Source organism: Crinia signifera, chromosome 9, assembly GCF_055691185.1.
Source record: "Crinia signifera chromosome 9, ASM5569118v1, whole genome shotgun sequence".
Taxonomy (NCBI): Eukaryota; Metazoa; Chordata; class Amphibia; order Anura; family Myobatrachidae; genus Crinia; species Crinia signifera.
In genome coordinates, this window is record NC_139225.1 from 126,913,739 (window position 1) to 126,938,403 (window position 24,665).

Here is a 24,665-nt window from a genome sequence, read left to right on the forward strand (position 1 = left end):
AACTGATGCAGCAGATGAAGCCCATTTGCTTAGAGTATCTTAAGTAGTTTTGACTGTGCATGTCGTGGTGCGGACCACATGCAAATACAAGAGATGTAGAGGTGTGTGCAATTCACTGGTCGACTTGCGACTGAAGAAGCATAACTAGGTTGCAACAGAGTCTGCACATAGGCAACGAGTCACCGGAATTGTGAGCTGCATAGAGCTGTGCGTATTAGTATCTACTCCTGTTTTATGACTTTTGCACTAAAGATAGGGCTTGAGGGGCGATGTGTACAATTCTGCATCTCGCAATAAAAGAGTAATCACCAAAGACTCCAGCGTTAGCAGTGCAGTATGATGTTTCCTTGGGGCATCATACTGCACTGCATGATGGTACAGATTATCCTTCTTTTACAGAGCTGTGTGATCATTGGGTGTATAGCTACCCTCTATACATGACCACTGTCCACAAGGCACCAATGGTTCTGGTGACCACACTGGAGAAAGTCTGAATTTCCACCAAAACACACCAAAGTTCTTTAAAACCCAACTGGCAGATATAGTTTAAGGAAGGAAGGGTCACTTAGTGCGCCAATCAGGCTGCATGTATCAAGTGGGTAGGGTGGCACAAGAAGGACAAGTAAAGGCACATGCAAGATACATTAAGACTTAGTACAGCATAAATAACAAACAGTCTAAACTGCATACATTATGGGTGAAGAAACAAGAGTAATGCAGATAAGGAACAGCATGTTCCGAAGGAACCTATGGAGTTGGTTTATCATTAATACTAAATCAGTTAAAGACAATCAGCATTTAACGAGCCACAACACACACCAAGCATCTAGAAATGTATACTCACTGGTGCTCCCTGCTCATCAGGACCGCAGATGAGTAACTGTAACCCACTGGGTTCCACGTCGCTGCCTATGAAATCATCTTCAGATTCCTCAAAGGATGAAGCACTGGACAGACCAGAGGAGCTGGACAACTTGCGTAGGTAAAGGGAAGGGACAGGAGAACCACCACAGCCACTATCTGAGCAGGGGGACTCTGCGTCTCCAGAGAGGGGAACATCGAGGCTGAAGCCCATTTCATGTGGTTGAGGAGAGGAGGAAGATGGGAAGCAGCGCTTGGGACTAGCGTCCCTGGTGATAATAAGTCTGGGTATAGAATAGGTCTGGGTGTCAGAGGTCATTAACAATGGCCCTCTTCTGTGCATTAGAGTCTCTCTGGAGTGCTCACTTCTCTGACCTGGACCTGGGGTTACATCTGTGTCAGGTGGGGTAACAGTCAGTCTAAGTCCAGCGATTCCCAAATCACTGCCCCACAATTCCTCAACAGTACAATGATGGGGATAGAGGTTTGGTGCAATTTGTTGGCCGCTTCCTGATGAGTGGGTCATGGAGATGTTGCTGGCGTGCGAAAAGACTCTGGTGCAGTGGGATCCAGATACCACATTCTTGGTCTCCAAGGGTCTCTCAGAGAGATCTGAAGTTTGGTCTCCAGTAGAAATACTTGCGATGGCATGGATGCCCAGCTTCTCCACACTACCATGGAACATGGTCTCTCTCCTCCAGGTTTCCTCACGGTCTTCCAAGGTACCTCTTTCTGAGTCTGTGTGCTTTCTACAAGCTGCCTCCGCAATCCGACCATCTCCAGGGTCTGCATCACACAATACTTTTTTGAGACCATCATTCGGTGACCCCAAGATGTTTTTCCCAAAATTGTCTGCCCAGACTTTCTCTTTACCGGTCATGATGGGCTTGGCGCAATCACACGTGGACATATCCCTTCTGAGCCGCACTCCCTGTCCTTCCAGTCTCATGTCAGGAGCCGCAGAAACTTGTGTACCAGGGGCTATACCTTGGCCAGCTGTTGGTCTGTTCTCGTCACCTCTTGAGCCCAGCAAGTGTAATGAAAGTACAGTTCCAGAATCTCTTCTTTGTGGGTCAGGTGGGATACTAGGTGCTGTGCCCCATTGGTTACTCTGGGCAACTTCACTAGACAATAAGCCCCTTGTATTCAGTGCTGTGCCAGAGTTAGATGTACTTTGCTGCCCTGCACCTAATGGCTCTGCATGTGCAGCAGTCTGCTCTGTACCCTGCCCTGAGCCCTCTGCTGAACATCTCTTTACCTCTGGCGGCTGTATACTCTGCGCTGTGCCCTGTTCCGTCCTATGGCGGCTCCTATCTTTCCTCCTCCTCCTCTGGGCTGTGATACGCTTCTTCCACTCCCCAGCTCGGGAGATCCCGGCTGCGCGACTTGAATAGTTTTGTCCCATCGCGGACCCCGTTGCCTGGAGATTCCTTCCTTCTGATGACGACGTCACTCCACGGACGACCAATCCCACACCGCTGGGTGCTGCTAAGCCCCCTAGGCAGCTTATTCACCTACGGTGTATCAGTGCGCGCGGTGATATCTCATCTATGGATCCTGATACATCCGCGCAAACAGCAGTTGTGCCTCTGGAAATAAAATAGTACGTGAGGAGTCGAGTCAGTGCTCGGTGTGGGACCCAATGACGAATGAAAGGATGAACTCTGAAATCGCGACGCTTCTCTTTTTTTAGTGGGGGGCCGGGGCACTTCCACTTCTCTGTGCGTGTTGTCCAGACAAAGATCCTAATAGTTTATCTGTGGAGACATAAACAGGACACGAAGTTCAGAACTTTTGTTAATAGAAGTCCTGCAAGTTATTAATGGAGTTTGGAGTCACTTGAGAGCGAAAACAAAACAGAAACCTCAGACTAAACAACAGGGTCTATTTCTGCATAAGTAAATGTTCACTATTAAGCCAAGGGTCCTACTAGTTGCAGGAATGGCCCGAGGTTGCAAATATGTCATTGCTAGGTGACATAGAATACTTTGGGGTAAACGTACTATTATTAGGCAACATTTTGTGTCTACCTAGGCCTAGCAAGCAGGTATACCCCGCCAAACGCACGCCCCTACCCCATAGCGATTCCCAGTTCTAGCATGTGGGGATTCGGCCACAAGAAGAAAATGTCATTCGATGGTCGCACGGCATCAAATGATTTTTCCACCCTTCGGGCTGAAACGTCTATACTTTTCAGATGGGCGGTTTCTGCTGAAATGATGGCGAGTGCCGACGTCATGTGATATCAACCGCCCACCCCAAGCAGGCATGGCACGCCTGCATTCTGACAGGCCCAACCAGCGTTTCCATGGGCGGATCCCAGCAACCTCCCCCTGCCAGCCCATCAGTGATCAAACACCACGGCGAGTGTGGAACTCACCGAAGATATTCACTCCGGGTGTTTGCACATGCGCATATTCACACATGCAGCCATGGACAATATGCAAATGCATCAGGAGGGGCCCAGGGTAAATAGATGTGTCCTGTCTGCTTTTGTAATTTGCTGCTGGGTCCAAAGACGCAGTAATTGGATAAACATCAGACATTTGAGTAACCTTCGGGTTATTTATGGTGGCTGTGTATTCCAGGCTTAGGGTGCAGGGAAATCTGAATCGGAAGACGCACACCCTGGCCTTAGCCTGCCTACAACACAGGACCAACGCTCCTGCTTTTTGCAAAATAGTCCCCGTCCCCGCTACACAACCAGCCACAGTATGTCACTTATGCCACGGCTTTGGGGTAATGAAAGTGCGACAGCGCTCAGTACATGCCTGGTACAAATCCTGCACATGTGCCATATAGTAAACATCAGATTTGAATCAACCCCCTAGGTGCTAATACCCCTTTCACACTGCACAAATAACCCAGGTCCGACCCATTTTGTTGCCAGGTTGACCCAGGTCACTGTGCGGTGGATCCAGCAACCCGGGTTAAAATAAGAGTTTTACACTATAGAGAGGAGGCAGCTAGAGGGAGAAGCTGCCTCCTCCCTATAGTGTAAACCCCTTCTTTTAGGGTTTTAAGCACTGCCCCCCATATGACGCGGGTTGGGATCATTTGGTCTACAACATGATGGTCGACAGTCATTAGGTTGACACCATTGGGTCGACATGGGAAAAGGTCGAAATATCATTAGTTTGGCAGGTCGTTAGTTTGACAGGTCATTAGTTCGACAGTGAAAAGGTCAACATGGGGTTTTTCACAGTTTTTTTACGAATGTCAACACAGTCGCCATGGACACAGTTTAAAGTGCACAGCATCCCCTCGCATCACTCGCTATGCGTCGGGCACGGTGCCTCCCTACGCTCGGCACACTATTTTATTCTCCCACGTGCCCTAGTGGATGGTAGGGCATGAAATACTGCCTGTCAGCACATGTTGGCTCAAAATACAGTGAAAAACCCCATGTCAACCTTTTCACTGTCGACCTAGACACTGTCGAACTAATGACCTGTCGGACCAATGACCTGTCGACCTAGAAACATGTTGACCTTTTCCTATGTCAACCTAGACCCATGTCGACCTTTTCCCATGTCGACCTAATGACTGTCTACCATAATGCTGTAGACCAAATGACAGCATCCCATATGACGCGCCGCCGCTCAACCCCGCACCCCGATGACGTCAGTTGCATGACAAGGTATGCCAACTGGCTCCTCTCCAATCTGTCCTCAATGCTGCAGCCAGGCTTATCTTCATCTCCCGCCGCTCTAATTCTGCCACTCCCCTTCAACAAAATCTGCACTACAGAATCCTCTTCAAACACCTCACACTCACATACAGGGCCATCTCTAATTCCATTGCTCCATATATCTCTAACCTCATCTCCATTCATACACCCTCCCGCCCTCTACGGTCGGCTGACGACTGTCGTCTCTCCTCCACCCTGATCACTGCTTCCCATGCTAGAGTACAGGACTTTGCCCGTGCTGCACCCCTTCAGTGGAACGCACTCCCACGCTCCATTAGACTCTCCCCGACCTTGCAAAGCTTCAAACGGGCACTGAAAACTCACCTATTCATCAAAGCGTACCCTTCCACTGCATAAACCAGCTGGTTCTCCGACCCCTTGCCTGTTTACATCCTGCTATCTAACCACCACCCACTTGCTTGCACATATTGTAATCTGTCTGTCTCCCCTTCCTACTAGATTGTAAGCTCCTCCGAGTAGGGCCCTCTTCCCTCCTGTTGTCAAAGCCCACTTCTCTTCACATTTCACTTACAGCTCTCCTATTCTCCAACACTCAGTGACCATCTTCGTCTGCATACTCTTCTCCATCATTGGCATCAAGCCTCTAGTTGTATGTTGATTGAGTCCTCACTACTTATATCCAAGCTGTAATGTGTATTGAACTGTGGCGCTCTTTATTTGTACTGTATTTTTGTTATTTATTCAATGTTACGCCTTATAAATAAAATTATAATAATAATAATAATAAAGTGCTATAAACATTCGATGAAATTGGGACTCTTTCCATTTTAGAAACAGGGACTGAGCCATAACAATAGAGAATAGGGCTCTGTGAGCATCATTTGCCATCCACCGACACTTGCTTGTGGTCAGTATCACTATGGCAGTGCCTCCCATAGGCAGACTACCCTGTGTATAGGTGCTCAAAGTGTCTTAAAGATGCTCTGGGCAGCATAACACTGCTGGGGTTTTGTCAGCCCCGCCCCATATGTGTGACATCATGTGCAATGGGGGAGGGGGGTGTAAAAATGCCTGTTTGGCACTGGAGGTAGAAGAAAAGAACATTCCTTTTCTCAAGCTAAGCTACATAGACTTTTTAAGGTTTACTAAACAGTGCCCCAGGTCTGACAGTGATTAGACATTGAAAAGGTTATCCACTTGTAAGGCCCCCCATACACTGGTCCGACTTGTCCAACCAGTTTTCCCTTGAAGCTCCCTGGCAGTTCCCAGGGAGTCCTCAAATCCAATTTGGCACTTGATGTGCCACTTGTTACATGCAATTTATCGCATGTGAAAGGACTCAAGGGAAATCAGTTGCAATACATACAAAGCACCAGCGATGTGCGCATTAGGTGGATTTGCATGTCTGTATGAATATTGGCCCAATTTCACCCGATTTCATGGCCCGATTCGTCAGAATCAGGTGAAAACAGGACAAATGGCACTAGTGTATGGGACCTTTAGAGAACCCATTTAAAAGGAAAATGTCCTGCTAGTGCAGCAAATAGAAGGTCTCTCCCTGCTGGAAAACAAGCAGATAGAGCTACAGCGCTTGCATCCGGGTCTGGTATGACTGCCTGACAATCGGGATCCCGGCAGTCAGGGGGGCGAGCACAAATAAGCTCCCTGCGGGCTCATTGGCTCGCTTTGATCACCACAGGTTCTATTCTCCCTCTATGGGGGTCGTGGATCCCCACAGGGGAGAATAGTCCCTGTCAGAGCACCGACAGTTTGTATTTCGATGTCGGTATACTGACTGTTGGGATCCCGATTGCCGGGCAGTTATCCGGCACCCCTTGCATCCATCCATAGCTCACAATGGAACTCTATTCAAGAGCTTAAACAAAGCTGGTTTTGTGATGTTCGGTTCTGCGAACTTGACACGTACAGCACACGTGCAATGTGGGTCTGCAACGTCATACACAGATCGGCAGCAGACTGACAGTGATTGAAAATTCTGCTGTCAATTTGGGGTGGGGAAAAGATGGTGGGGTCGACATTATTATGGGGGACTGACAGGACTAGGCTATATGTTTTCTTGCCCCCTTTGTTCCATCGGCGGTGGCCATGTTGTATGACCCCATGAGTCACACAGACGGCCTCAGATCGGATCACTCATGCAAACAGGCGAGACGCCTACTGCTACATTACCCTACTAGTTCTGTCGCTGCTACTCCCATGTAAGCAGCAGCAATGGAATCTCCAACCGCATCTGAATCACGGCCCCATGTGTGGAATGGTAACTGGTTGGAGGAAAATAACTTGTTCTAGGGCTAATTGGACACAAGTAGGACAGGAACTGGTTATATGTTAGTCAATAACAGATAAAGAAGTAGGTATTAGGTGAACTGGATGGAGGAGAGAAACCCTTTATTTGACCATAAGCGGAGATCTGGTACAACATGCTGCAAATGTGATAAACATGATCAATGACAAACCCTGGGGACGATTCAGACCAATTAGTTTGGGGCCGAATTCGGCTCAGTCCCCCGATGTTTGGCGGTTGCAAATGCGCAAACCCCGGTAGCGAATGGCTTCGGCGAGTTTCACACTCGCTGATTGCTCCAGGAAGGGAAGGGAGGGGCGAGGGCGGCAGCAGGGGAATGCCCAGCCTTTTATGGGCTTTCCCATAAAACCGCTGGGCGTTCTCCTATGAATACAGGCGTAGCGGTGCCTGCTCGGGACAGACTGCTGATGTCACATGACGTGGATAGTGGCCGGAATAAAAGTCAGTCTAGACCAGGGGTTCACAATCTTTTTTAAATCACGGCGCCCTAGAGTATCAGAATTTTTTTACGGCACCCCCTAGACCCCCCAAAAATGTAGAAAAAAAAAGAATAAAATAATTAGATTGTGTTTATATGTGATCCTGAGGTTCAGTTATGTGGTAAAGGGCAGGATTTGCTTTTGTTTGTACATATTTTTTGAGCGGCAGCCAACAGCATTGGTTTTGTCCATAAATAATTGACCATAAATAATATGAATTGGTCCATGACCACCAACCCGTGGCACCCCTGCAAGTGTCCTGAGGCACCCCAGGGAGCCATGGCACACATTTTGGGAACCACTGGTCTAGACTCATTTTTATTATTGAAGGAGAGAAAAAAATATTTGGTGGTGGACGGCCATCAAATGATTTCTCATACTAATACTAATATCACACACACACACACACACACACGGACCCATGTATCAAGTCCTCCTCATACTAATATCACACACACACACACACGGACCCATGTATCAAGTCCTCCTCATACTAATATCACATACACACACACACAGACCCATGTATCAAGTCCTCCTCATACTAATATCACACACACACACACGGACCCATGTATCAAGTCCTCCTCATACTAATATCACACACACACACACGGACCCATGTATCAAGTCCTCCTCATACTAATATCACATACACACACACACGGACCCATGTATCAAGTCCTCCTCATACTAATATCACACACACACACACACAAACATGGACCCATGTATCAAGTCCTCCTCATACTAATATCACACACACACACACACGGACCCATGTATCAAGTCCTCCTCATACTAATATCACATACACACACACACGGACCCATGTACCAAGTCCTCCTCATACTAATATCACATACACACACACACGGACCCATGTATCAAGTCCTCCTCATACTAATATCACATACACACACGGACCCATGTATCAAGTCCTCCTCATACTAATATCACATACACACACACACGGACCCATGTATCAAGTCCTCCTCATACTAATATCACACACACACGGACCCATGTATCAAGTCCTCCTCATACTAATATCACATACACACACACACGGACCCATGTATCAAGTCCTCCTCATACTAATATCACACACACACACACGGACCCATGTATCAAGTCCTCCTCATACTAATATCACACACACACACACGGACCCATGTATCAAGTCCTCCTCATACTAATATCACATACACACACACACGGACCCATGTATCAAGTCCTCCTCATACTAATATCACACACACACACACAAACATGGACCCATGTATCAAGTCCTCCTCATACTAATATCACACACACACACACACGGACCCATGTATCAAGTCCTCCTCATACTAATATCACATACACACACACACGGACCCATGTACCAAGTCCTCCTCATACTAATATCACATACACACACACACGGACCCATGTATCAAGTCCTCCTCATACTAATATCACATACACACACGGACCCATGTATCAAGTCCTCCTCATACTAATATCACATACACACACACACGGACCCATGTATCAAGTCCTCCTCATACTAATATCACATACACACACGGACCCATGTATCAAGTCCTCCTCATACTAATATCACATACACACACACGGACCCATGTATCAAATCCTCCTCATACTAATATCACATACACACGGACCCATGTATCAAGTCCTCCTCATACTAATATCACACACACACACACACACACACACATGGACCCATGTATCAAGTCCTCCTCATACTAATATCACACACACACGGACCCATGTATCAAGTCCTCCTCATACTAATATCACATACACACACACACGGACCCATGTATCAAGTCCTCCTCATACTAATATCACATACACACACACACGGACCCATGTATCAAGTCCTCCTCATACTAATATCACATACACACACACGAACCCATGTATCAAGTCCTCCTCATACTAATATCACATACACACACACACGGACCCATGTATCAAGTCCTCCTCATACTAATATCACATACACACACACACGGACCCATGTATCAAGTCCTCCTCATACTAATATCACATACACACACACACGGACCCATGTATCAAGTCCTCCTCATACTAATATCACACACACACACACACATGGACCCATGTATCAAGTCCTCCTCATACTAATATCACACACACACGGACCCATGTATCAAGTCCTCCTCATACTAATATCACATACACACACACACGGACCCATGTATCAAGTCCTCCTCATACTAATATCACATACACACACACACGGACCCATGTATCAAGTCCTCCTCATACTAATATCACATACACACACACACGGACCCATGTATCAAGTCCTCCTCATACTAATATCACATACACACACACACGGACCCATGTATCAAGTCCTCCTCATACTAATATCACACACACACACACACACACAAACATGGACCCATGTATCAAGTCCTCCTCATACTAATATCACATACACACACACACGGACCCATGTATCAAGTCCTCCTCATACTAATATCACATACACACACACACACGGACCCATGTATCAAGTCCTCCTCATACTAATATCACACACACACACGGACCCATGTATCAAGTCCTCCTCATACTTATATCACACACACACAGACCCATGTATCAAGTCCTACTCATACTAATATCACATACACACACACACACAGACCCATGTATCAAGTCCTCCTCATACTAATATCACATACACACACACACGGACCCATGTATCAAGTCCTCCTCATAATAATATCACATACACACACACACGGACCCATGTATCAAGTCCTCCTCATACTAATATCACATACACACACACACGGACCCATGTATCAAGTCCTCCTCATACTAATATCACATACACACACACACACGGACCCATGTATCAAGTCCTCCTCATACTAATATCACATACACACACACACGGACCCATGTATCAAGTCCTCCTCATACTAATATCACATACACACACACACACGGACCCATGTATCAAGTCCTCCTCATACTAATATCACATACACACACACACGGACCCATGTATCAAGTCCTCCTCATACTAATATCACACACACACACACGGACCCATGTATCAAGTCCTCCTCATACTAATATCACACACACACACACGGACCCATGTATCAAGTCCTCCTCATACTAATATTACATACACACACACACGGACCCATGTATCAAGTCCTCCTCATACTAATATCACATACACACACACACGGACCCATGTATCAAGTCCTCCTCATACTAATATCACATACACACACACACGGACCCATGTATCAAGTCCTCCTCATACTAATATCACACACACACACACACATGGACCCATGTATCAAGTCCTCCTCATACTAATATCACACACACACGGACCCATGTATCAAGTCCTCCTCATACTAATATCACATACACACACACACGGACCCATGTATCAAGTCCTCCTCATACTAATATCACATACACACACACACGGACCCATGTATCAAGTCCTCCTCATACTAATATCACATACACACACACACGGACCCATGTATCAAGTCCTCCTCATACTAATATCACATACACACACACACGGACCCATGTATCAAGTCCTCCTCATACTAATATCACACACACACACACACACACACACACACAAACATGGACCCATGTATCAAGTCCTCCTCATACTAATATCACATACACACACACACGGACCCATGTATCAAGTCCTCCTCATACTAATATCACATACACACACACGGACCCATGTATCAAGTCCTCCTCATACTAATATCACACACACACACGGACCCATGTATCAAGTCCTCCTCATACTTATATCACACACACACGGACCCATGTATCAAGTCCTACTCATACTAATATCACATACACACACACACACAGACCCATGTATCAAGTCCTCCTCATACTAATATCACATACACACACACACGGACCCATGTATCAAGTCCTCCTCATAATAATATCACATACACACACACACGGACCCATGTATCAAGTCCTCCTCATACTAATATCACATACACACACACACGGACCCATGTATCAAGTCCTCCTCATACTAATATCACATACACACACACACACGGACCCATGTATCAAGTCCTCCTCATACTAATATCACATACACACACACACGGACCCATGTATCAAGTCCTCCTCATACTAATATCACATACACACACACACACGGACCCATGTATCAAGTCCTCCTCATACTAATATCACATACACACACACACGGACCCATGTATCAAGTCCTCCTCATACTAATATCACACACACACACACGGACCCATGTATCAAGTCCTCCTCATACTAATATCACACACACACACACGGACCCATGTATCAAGTCCTCCTCATACTAATATCACATACACACACACACGGACCCATGTATCAAGTCCTCCTCATACTAATATCACACACACACACGGACCCATGTATCAAGTCCTCCTCATGCTAATATCACACACACACACACGGACCCATGTATCAAGTCCTCCTCATACTAATATCACACACAGACACACACACACACACACACACACATGGACCCATGTATCAAGTCCTCCTCATACTAATATCACATACACACACACACGGACCCATGTATCAAGTCCTCCTCATACTAATATCACACACACACACGGACCCATGTATCAAGTCCTCCTCATACTAATATCACATACACACACACACGGACCCATGTATCAAGTCCTCCTCATACTAATATCACATACACACACACACGGACCCATGTATCAAGTCCTCCTCATACTAATATCACATACACACACACACACACACACGGACCCATGTATCAAGTCCTCCTCATACTAATATCACACACACACACACACACACACACACACACACATGGACCCATGTATCAAGTCCTCCTCATACTAATATCACACACACACATGGACCCATGTATCAAGTCCTCCTCATACTAATATCACATACACACACACACGGACCCATGTATCAAGTCCTCCTCATACTAATATCACATACACACACACACGGACCCATGTATCAAGTCCTCCTCATACTAATATCACATACACACACACACGGACCCATGTATTAAGTCCTCCTCATACTAATATCACACACACACACACGGACCCATGTATCAAGTCCTCCTCATACTAATATCACATACACACACACACGGACCCATGTATCAAGTCCTCCTCATACTAATATCACATACACACACACACGGACCCATGTATCAAGTCCTCCTCATACTAATATCACATACACACACACACGGACCCATGTATCAAGTCCTCCTCATACTAATATCACACACACACACACACATGGACCCATGTATCAAGTCCTCCTCATACTAATATCACACACACACGGACCCATGTATCAAGTCCTCCTCATACTAATATCACATACACACACACACGGACCCATGTATCAAGTCCTCCTCATACTAATATCACATACACACACACACGGACCCATGTATCAAGTCCTCCTCATACTAATATCACATACACACACACACGGACCCATGTATCAAGTCCTCCTCATACTAATATCACATACACACACACACGGACCCATGTATCAAGTCCTCCTCATACTAATATCACACACACACACACACACACACACAAACATGGACCCATGTATCAAGTCCTCCTCATACTAATATCACATACACACACACACGGACCCATGTATCAAGTCCTCCTCATACTAATATCACATACACACACACACACGGACCCATGTATCAAGTCCTCCTCATACTAATATCACACACACACACGGACCCATGTATCAAGTCCTCCTCATACTTATATCACACACACACGGACCCATGTATCAAGTCCTACTCATACTAATATCACATACACACACACACACAGACCCATGTATCAAGTCCTCCTCATACTAATATCACATACACACACACACGGACCCATGTATCAAGTCCTCCTCATAATAATATCACATACACACACACACGGACCCATGTATTAAGTCCTCCTCATACTAATATCACATACACACACACACACGGACCCATGTATCAAGTCCTCCTCATACTAATATTACATACACACACACACACACACACACGGACCCATGTATCAAGTCCTCCTCATACTAATATCACATACACACACACACGGACCCATGTATCAAGTCCTCCTCATACTAATATCACATACACACACACACGGACCCATGCATCAAGTCCTCCTCATACTAATATCACACACACACACGGACCCATGTATCAAGTCCTCCTCATACTAATATCACATACACACACACACGGACCCATGTATCAAGTCCTCCTCATACTAATATCACACACACACACACACGGACCCATGTATCAAGTCCTCCTCATACTAATATCACACACACACACACACACACACATGGACCCATGTATCAAGTCCTCCTCATACTAATATCACACACACACACACACACACATGGACCCATGTATCAAGTCCTCCTCATACTAATATCACATACACACACACACGGACCCATGTATCAAGTCCTCCTCATACTAATATCACACACACACACAAACATGGACCCATGTATCAAGTCCTCCTCATACTAATATCACATACACACACACACGGACCCATGTATCAAGTCCTCCTCATACTAATATCACATACACACACACACGGACCCATGTATCAAGTCCTCCTCATACTAATATCACATACACACACACACGGACCCATGTATCAAGTCCTCCTCATACTAATATCACATACATACACACACACACGGACCCATGTATCAAGTCCTCCTCATACTAATATTACATACACACACGGACCCATGTATCAAGTCCTCCTCATACTAATATCACACACACACGGACCCATGTATCAAGTCCTCCTCATACTAATATCACACACACACGGACCCATGTATCAAGTCCTCCTCATACTAATATCACACACACACACACATGGACCATGTATCAAGTCCTCCTCATACTAATATCACACACACACACGGACCCATGTATCAAGTCCTCCTCATACTAATATCACATACACACACACACGGACCCATGTATCAAGTCCTCCTCATACTAATATCACATACACACACACACACGGACCCATGTATCAAGTCCTCCTCATACTAATATCACACACACACACACACACACACACACATGGACCATGTATCAAGTCCTCCTCATACTAATATCACACACACACACACACATGGACCCATGTATCAAGTCCTCCTCATACTAATATCACACACACACACACGAACCCATGTATCAAGTCCTCCTCATACTAATATCACATACACACACACACGGACCCATGTATCAAGTCCTCCTCATACTAATATCACACACACACACACGGACCCATGTATCAAGTCCTCCTCATACTAATATCACACACACACACACGGACCCATGTATCAAGTCCTCCTCATACTAATATCACACACAGACACACAGACACACACACACACACACAAGGACCCATGTATCAAGTCCTCCTCATACTAATATCACACACACACGGACCCATGTATCAAGTCCTCCTCATACTAATATCACACACACACACACGGACCCATGTATCAAGTCCTCCTCATACTAATATCACACACACACACACACACACACACACACATGGACCATGTATCAAGTCCTCCTCATACTAATATCACATACACACACACACAGACCCATGTATCAAGTCCTCCTCATACTAATATCACATACACACACACACGGACCCATGTATCAAGTCCTCCTCATACTAATATCACACACACACACACACACGGACCCATGTATCAAGTCCTCCTCATACTAATATCACACACACACACACACACGGACCCATGTATCAAGTCCTCCTCATACTAATATCACACACACACATGGACCCATGTATCAAGTCCTCCTCATACTAATATCACACACACACACACATGGCCCCATGTGTGAAGTCCTCCTCATACTAATATCACACACACAGACACACACACACACACGGCCCCATGTGTCAAGTCCTCCTCATGCTAATATCAGCAGTTTTCTGTATGAACTTGTCCCGGTGACACAATCCCAGCTGGGCTGGCACTTAGCATAGCTGCAGCGATGTGACTGATGTGTGATGCTGACATGACTTCATGCTAATAACCAGCTGCTTTGTGATTCACATGAAACGTGCTAGTGCCAGAAATAGAACTGAGACTACTGTATGTATCACTATTGCCCAAGTGGAAGAGAATACAATGCATTGCTGACAGCTAATCATTATACAACAGGATGTTCTGCCCCACATACAGAGCGTGGGATTCATTGTGCCCGTTCCATTATAAACACTGCTAATGATCACACCTGAAATGATCACCACCAAGCTACTGATCCACACCCATAGACTTTAACTGAAAGGCATATAATAGATTTGTTTTTGTATTGTACGATGCATATTCTGACAATAGAAGGATTGGACAATGGAACACAATGGAACCAATGATCCCATACCCACATCCATTGTTGGGACTATGTAAAAACCGGACCCGGACTAAACCCCGGACCGGGGGGGGGGGTGTCCCGTCCGGGGGGTGTCTTGTCCAGGGGGTTCCTGTGATAGCTATCATCAGGGACATGGGGAAGGGGAAATTACAGCCTCCCCATGTGATCCGGACCCTCTGGTTTTTGCTACATGCCCGGACCATACAGGGAGGCTTCTCCCCCTCCTCCTCTCCCTGGTGACAGGTGTCACAGGCAGTCCCCCAGACAGGACACCCCCAGACAGGACACTCCCCGGGCCGGACGCTACAAGCTCCGGACTGCAGATTTTAATGTCCAGTCCGGCGGTCCGTGGTCCTTGTCCTGGTCCGGTTTTTACCCATACCCTCCATTGTCACTTGTTTTGGTGTGTTTTGCTTTTATTTTTTATTAACACTTGAAATTATTTTTATTAACACATTATAGAATTTATTTGATATACAGTGGCGGCAACTGTGTCAGTGATACCCGATGTGGAGTGCCCCCCCCCCCTTCCCGCTCTTTGTCTAGTGGGAGACTCTGATCACTCCACTATGGAGGTGTGGCCTCACGGGAAGCCCCCTCCTCCGTACATCGCTCTGGGCGGCATGCTCAACAAACCCGAAGATGCGGGGCTACCTCTAGAGACCAATTTCTGCTCAGTTAGATCCTTGTTAGTGACAGGAGCCAAGTGCTGCAGGATAATGTCACAAACATATAAGCAGAGCTGCAACTAGACATTTGTAACTAGACACTTTGGTGCCCCCCCCCCCCCCCCCCATAAACAAAATAGAGACAGTGCAAATTATAGGGATGTGGCTACATAGGGAAGGGGCATGTTGTGTCCATTAGTCACATTACACCGACAGTAACATCCATGATTCACATTGCACCACACAGTAGTACCCCTTATACAGATTATGTCAGACAGTACCATCCATTATTCATTCTACACTACAGTACAGCCCCTTATACACAGTACTAAACAGTAGAGCCCATTATACACATTATGCTGCTATGTAGAGCCCATTATACTTAATTCCTCCTCCTCATTCCGAGTGTGGGGTAAATTTACAAAGTTGTGAGTTCTATTGGAGATGGGATGTTCCCCAAATCAACCAATCAGATGTATTTAGCACCTTCTAGAGTTTAATATGTACAATCTGATTGGTTACTATAGGCAACATTCAATCTTCAATAGAACTCCCATCACACCCCTGTGTGTCAGCTAGATAAAGTGTGTGTGTGTGTGTGTGTGTGTGTGTGTGTGTGTGTGTGTGTGTTTACAGAAGTATGTGTCAATCCACTAATAATGATCACACATCTCATGTCCAAAAAGATACATTTGCGACATGTTGTCTTACAAAATAGCAAAACAGAGAGCATTAAGCATCACAAATTCTCAATATAAATAAAACTTTAGACACAATATAAATGTAACTTTAAAGGTGTAAAATGATGGGAACATTGGTACATTGTATTGGTTACCAGCACTGTAAAGACTAGCCCAGATGGTGAAGATACACATCTGCCACATCCAACGCCAGAGAACGTCTATTACAGACATGACTTCCTGATATCAGTCAGAACACAGCCTTACGCAAGCACTTGTCATTTACATGAAGTAACAAGGAGTCTGACGTATGTCAGTGATACAGGAGGAAGTGCAAATTCGTAGATACGAGATAAACACCATAAATACAAAATGTACTTAATGGATTTGGACATAGATTTGGAAATGTTATGAAAAGAGTCAGTTTATAGGCGTATATAGATATGCTGTATAACTGTACTGCGTAATCTATACAATAATGATTACGGTTCTCACTGTATAAAAATACTCAGTATCCAAACACTGATAAATGATCATGCTGTGTGCACACTGTATTATAGTACTGACCAGTGATCGCACATTGCACTGTATAATTATACTGACTTTTGTTACACTGATAATGATGACACTGTATGATAGTACTGGTCAGTGATCACACACTGCACTGTATAATAAATCTGAGTATTGTTACACTGATAATGATCATGCAGTGTGCACACTATAATAGTACTGGCCAGTGATCTCGCACTGCACTGTATAATTATACTGAGTATTGTTACACCCATAATGATCATGCAGTGTGCACATTGTATAATAGTACTGACCAGTGATCACACACTGCACTGTATAATTATACTGAGCATTGTTACACCTATAATGATCATGCAGTGTGCACATTGTATAATAGTACTGACCAGTGATCGCACATTGCACTGTATAATTATACTGACTTTTGTTACACCGATAATGATGACACTGTATGATAGTACTGGCCAGTGATCACACACTGCACTGTATAATAAATCTGAGTATTGTTACATTGATAATGATCATGCAGTGTGCACACTATAACATACCTCCCAACAGTCCCGATTTTATCGGGACAGTCCAGATTGTCAGGGCCTGTCCCGCTGTCCCACCCGCGGGCGGCAGTGTCCCGCGGTGTGGGGGGCTGTTGGGAGTCCCCCCTGTCAGCTGCTAAACAGCGGGGAATAAACGCTGTGCGCATGCGCACAGCGTCTATTCCCGCAGCCAGGGGGCTGGGGGCATGGCTAGAGACTCACAAAGCCTCTGGGTCATGCCCCCATAGCGGCAAAATGGGGGCGTGGCCTCGCGCAAGAGCCACGAGTATAGACCACACCCCAAATTAGGCCACGCCCCCTGAAAATTTCAACGCACCTCCGGCGCGCAGCAGCAGCGTCCCGCCTGCTGAACTGCCAAACTTGGGAGGTATGCTATAATAGTACTGCCCAGTGATCTCGCACTGCACTGTATAATTATACTGAATATTGTTACACCCATAATGATCATGCAGTGTGCACATTGTATAATAGTACTGCCCAGTGATCTCGCACTGCACTGTATAATTATACTGAGTATTGTTACACCCATAATGATCATGCAGTGTGCACATTGTATAATAGTACTGACCAGTGATCACACACTGCACTGTATAATTATACTGAGCATTGTTACACCCATAATGATCATGCAGTGTGCACATTGTATAATAGTACTGAGCAGTGATCGCACACTGCACTGTATAATTATGCTGAGTATTGTTACACCCATAATGATCATGCAGTGTGATAATTGTATAATAGTACTGACCAGTGATCGCACACTGCACTGTATAATTATACTGAGCATTGTTACACCTATAATGATCATGCAGTGTGCACATTGTATAATAGTACTGACCAGTGATCGCACACTGCACTGTATAATTATACTGAGCATTGTTACACCCATAATGATCATGCAGTGTGCACATTGTATAATAGTACTGAGCAGTGATCGCACACTGCACTGTATAATTATACTGAGCATTGTTACACCCATAATGATCATGCAGTGTTCACATTGTATAATAGTACTGAGCAGTGATCGCACAATGCACTGTATAATTATACTGAGCATTGTTACACCTATAATGATCATGCAGTGTGCACATTGTATAATAGTACTGACCAGTGATCGCACACTGCACTGTATAATTATACTGAGTATTGTTACACCCATAATGATCATGCAGTGTGCACATTGTATAATAGTACTGACCAGTGATCGCACACTGCACTGTATAATTATACTGAGTATTGTTACACCCATAATGATCGTGCAGTGTGATAATTGTATAATAGTACTGACCAGTGATCGCACACTGCACTGTATAATTATACTGAGTATTGTTACACCCATAATGATCGTGCAGTGTGCACATTGTATAATAGTACTGACCAGTGATCGCACATTGCACTGTATAATTATACTGAGTATTGTTACACCCATAATGATCATGCAGTGTGCACATTGTATAATAGTACTGACCAGTGATCGCACACTGCACTGTATAATTATACTGAGTATTGTTACACCCATAATGATCGTGCAGTGTGCACATTGTATAATAGTACTGACCAGTGATCGCACACTGCACTGTATAATTATACTGAGTATTGTTACACCCATAATGATCGTGCAGTGTGCACATAGTATAATAGTACTGACCAGTGATCACACACTGCACTGTATAATTATACTGAGTATTGTTACACCCATAATGATCGTGCAGTGTGCACATAGTATAATAGTACTGACCAGTGATCACACACTGCACTGTATAATTATACTGAGCATTGTTACACCCATAATGATCGTGCAGTGTGTACATTGTATAATAGTGCTGACCAGTGATCGCACACTGCACTGTATAATTATACTGAGTATTGTTACACCCATAATGATCGTGCAGTGTGCACATTGTATAATAGTGCTGACCAGTGATCGCACACTGCACTGTATAATTATACTGAGTATTGTTACACCCATAATGATCGTGCAGTGTGCACATTGTATAACAGTACTGACCAGTGATCGCACATTGCACTGTATAATTATACTGAGTATTGTTACACCCATAATGATCATGCAGTGTGCACATTGTATAATAGTACTGACCAGTGATCGCACACTGCACTGTATAATTATACTGAGTATTGTTACACCGATAATGATCATGCAGTGTGCACATTGTATAATAGTACTGACCAGTGATCGCACACTGCACTGTATAATTATACTGAGCATTGTTACACCGATAATGATCATGCAGTGTGCACATTGTATAATAGTTCTGACCAGTGATCGCACACTGCACTGTATAATTATACTGAGTATTGTTACACCGATAATGATCATGCAGTGTGCACATTGTATAATAGTACTGACCAGTGATCGCACATTGCACAGTATAATGATACTGAGCATTGTTACACCGATAATGATCATGCAGTGTGCACATTGTATAATAGTACTGGCCAGTGATCGCACACTGCACTGTATAATTATACTGAGCATTGTTACACCGATAATGATCATGCAGTGTGCACATTGTATAATAGTACTGACCAGTGATCGCACACTGTACTGTATAATTATACTGAGTATTGTTACACCCATAATGATCATGCAGTGTGCACATTGTATAATAGTACTGACCAGTGATCGCACACTGCACTGTATAATTATACTGAGTATTGTTACACCCATAATGATCGTGCAGTGTGCACATAGTATAATAGTACTGACCAGTGATCACACACTGCACTGTATAATTATACTGAGCATTGTTACACCCATAATAATCGTGCAGTGTGCACATTGTATAATAGTGCTGACCAGTGATCGCACACTGCACTGTATAATTATACTGAGTATTGTTACACCCATAATGATCGTGCAGTGTGCACATTGTATAATAGTACTGACCAGTGATCGCACACTGCACTGTATAATTATACTGAGTATTGTTACACCGATAATGATCATGCAGTGTGCACATTGTATAATAGTACTGACCAGTGATCGCACATTGCACAGTATAATGATACTGAGCATTGTTACACCGATAATGATCATGCAGTGTGCACATTGTATAATAGTACTGAGCAGTGATCGCACAATGCACTGTATAATTATACTGAGCATTGTTACACCTATAATGATCATGCAGTGTGCACATTGTATAATAGTACTGACCAGTGATCGCACACTGCACTGTATAATTATACTGAGTATTGTTACACCCATAATGATCGTGCAGTGTGCACATTGTATAATAGTACTGAGCAGTGATCGCACAATGCACTGTATAATTATACTGAGCATTGTTACACCTATAATGATCATGCAGTGTGCACATTGTATAATAGTACTGACCAGTGATCGCACACTGCACTGTATAATTATACTGAGTATTGTTACACCTATAATGATCATGCAGTGTGCACATTGTATAATAGTACTGACCAGTGATCGCACATTGCACTGTATAATTATACTGAGCATTGTTACACCTATAATGATCATGCAGTGTGCACATTGTATAATAGTACTGAGCAGTGATCGCACACTGCACTGTATAATTATACTGAGCATTGTTACACCGATGATGATCATGCAGTGTGCACATTGTATAATAGTACTGAGTAGTGTCAGAGCTGCCTACAGTGCAGTATAATATTACTGAGTGTACACTCATAATGATCACACATTGCACCGCCTAATAATAAGTGTGTATACTAATAATGGTCTTACATTGCATTGTATAATAAGGGTATGGGTCATTGGGTCGACCAACCAAAGATCGACATGCAGTGGGTCAACCACTGAAGGCTTAGGTCCACACCAGAAATAGGTCAACATAAATGAAAGGTCGCCCCCAAAGCATTATGTCTTCAATGGCTAGGTCGACAGTCAAATGGTCGACATGGGTTTTCACTTATTTGGTTCCAAATGTTGACATGGTCAACACGGACACCGTATTGGTGCACCGTGTCCCCGCGCATGGCTCGCAATGCTTCGGGCACACTATTCTATTCTCCCTCCACGCCCTAGTGGATGGTAGGGCATGAAATACCGCGAGTCGGCATGTCGGCTCAAAAGGAAAAGTGAAAAGCCATGTCAAACTTTTTACTGTCGACCTAGCCATTGTCGACCTAATGCTTGTGTCAACCTTTCATCCATGTCAACCTATTTTAGGTGTCAACCTAAGCCATGCCAACCTTCGGTGTTCGACCCAAGGCCTGCCGACCTTTGGTGCGTCGACGAAACAACCATATACCGTATAATAATACCAATAGTCTGGCTTGTACAATAAATCAGTGCTGAGCTTTTAGACAGATGAGAAATTTGCTGAATTTCCTTTTCGGCCAGCGGCTGAATGTGTTTATAGGGCAAATATGAGTCAGAAGTCAGCAATCACAACTGAGCACTGAACATGAACTGTTCCAGTAACTGTGGGGAAAGGTATGGGGGGGAATCATTATGGGGTGTGAAACACATGTTGCAACAGTGGAAAGAGACATATAGCTGACGGAGCAGACATTATTGTTCATTTGGAAATGTAAAGGGTAAATTCACCCTGTTTAAACAATATGCATCATGGATACTTTTCATTTCCATCTGTGCTCTAAGTCAACTACTCACAGGAAACCATGGTGGGGACTCAAGGCATTTTACAGACATCAAAAATACTGCACATAAAACAGAGGATTTAAATCAGGCATGTCCAAACTATGGCTGTTGTGAAACTACAAGTCCCATCATGCCTTGTCACAGTTTTGCTATTAGGGAATGCTAAAACTATGGCAAGGCATGCTGGGATGTGTAGTTTCACAACAGCTGGAGGTCCACAGTTTAGACATGCCTGATTTAAATAATACAGCAATAGACAAGTCACATAAACATAAAGTAATAATAATAATCCTAGAGCGCATAATGCATGATTTTGAGTAATAACTTCCATGGGTTGTGTATTCCACCCCCACAAAGTGCCATATTGGTGCACTACGTAGGATTACCCAGGGTGGAATAGGTTACCCTAGGAGAGATGACATTTCTGAGCGATATCTTTTACCGTTTAAGCCGAGTTTGTCAGACCTTTTTTTTTTGCTGAAAAAGCCCCCCTCGGCTTATACTTGAGTCCGTGGCTTTAGTAATGTAGCTGCGGTTAAGCGAACATGGCCGGGGCTACGGGGACATGGCTGCCGGACTCCTGCACTGAGCACATGTCTAGTGCAGGAGGCCTGGCCACTACAGAGTGGAGCAGGGTAGCGGTGGACGCAGGAGTCAGCAGCGGCCATGCACCCCCTCCATGTGGAGTCGGTTAGCGACGCAGCGCACCCACCCACCTCTCTGAAGCCGGACAGTGGTGCGTCACACCCCCCCCACAACCACCACCTCTCTGCAGCAGTTCAGCTGCAGCCTCAAACCCATGATGCAGGAGGAGGTCAATCAAAGCCTGTGTGGTGTCTTATGCCTGTGGTGTCCTATGCAGGGGGAGCAGCCTGTGGTGTTCTGTTATTATAGGGGGAGCAGCTTGTGGTGTCCTGTTATTATGCAGGGGGAGCAGCCTGTGGTGTCCTGTTATTATTATACAGGGGAAAAAATTACCAGTAGCTGCTGCATTTACCACCCTAGGCTTATACTCGAGTCAATAAGTTTTCCCAGTTTTTTGTGGTAAAGTTAGGTGCCTCAGCTTATATTCGGGTAGACTTATATGCGTCATATTAGCCCCGCCCCCTCCCCAAATAGCCACGAATGCCGGTAATATTGATATTATTATTAATTATATTATTGTGGCGCATTTGTAAAGAGACAGAATTTTCCATCACTAAGCCTCAGACCTACCTACATTAGCTCAGACAGCATAGTCTCTTTGATGTTCTGGGATTTGCGTACGGATCCGCAATTGGATGGTGGTCTGTGACTCATTTGCATATTTGCAGATGGCGTTTTTTCTTTCTGTCTAGTTGGCGGCTTTCTACTCGCAGTCAACTGCAACTTCTGAGGTTAGCAATCCTTGCGGAATTCATCCCTCTGCTCACTCTGCGTGCAACTCAGGCCCATGGTAGGCTATTTAAGACAATAAAAAAGAGGAGATAATTATTAAATCACCGTAATAAAAATCAATCTTTACTCAACGGAATTTGTCAACTTATCCTTTTAAAGACAGCGGAGCGATACTATCCTGGAACACTGCTTCTATGGCAGACCTGGGCTTTCAGTTACAGCTTACTAGCCTACTCTCCCCACATGGCTGCAATGCTCTGAAAAATCGCAAAGCACTCCTGGCTGCCCGGAAGAGTTGGCAAGTCTCTCGGAGCCGGCCGTTACAGGCCGCCCAGCCACGTACTTACCAAATAAAATAG

The 24,665-nt window shown here is 44.7% G+C and overlaps 1 protein-coding gene across 1 annotated transcript in view; it reads right to left on the reverse strand.

The window, feature by feature from the left end:
• Positions 1-24,351, reverse strand: part of ITPKC (inositol-trisphosphate 3-kinase C) — a 54,871-nt gene extending 30,520 nt beyond the window's left edge. Inside the window, exons 1-2 of the mRNA XM_083159706.1 lie at positions 24,145-24,351; positions 845-2,618 (exon numbers count right to left, since the gene is read on the reverse strand). Of these exons, the coding sequence (XP_083015832.1) occupies positions 845-2,266 (1,422 nt within the window). The 5' untranslated portion in view covers positions 2,267-2,618; positions 24,145-24,351. The remainder of the gene's footprint in view (positions 1-844; positions 2,619-24,144) is intronic.
• Positions 24,352-24,665: the final 314 nt, after the last annotated feature.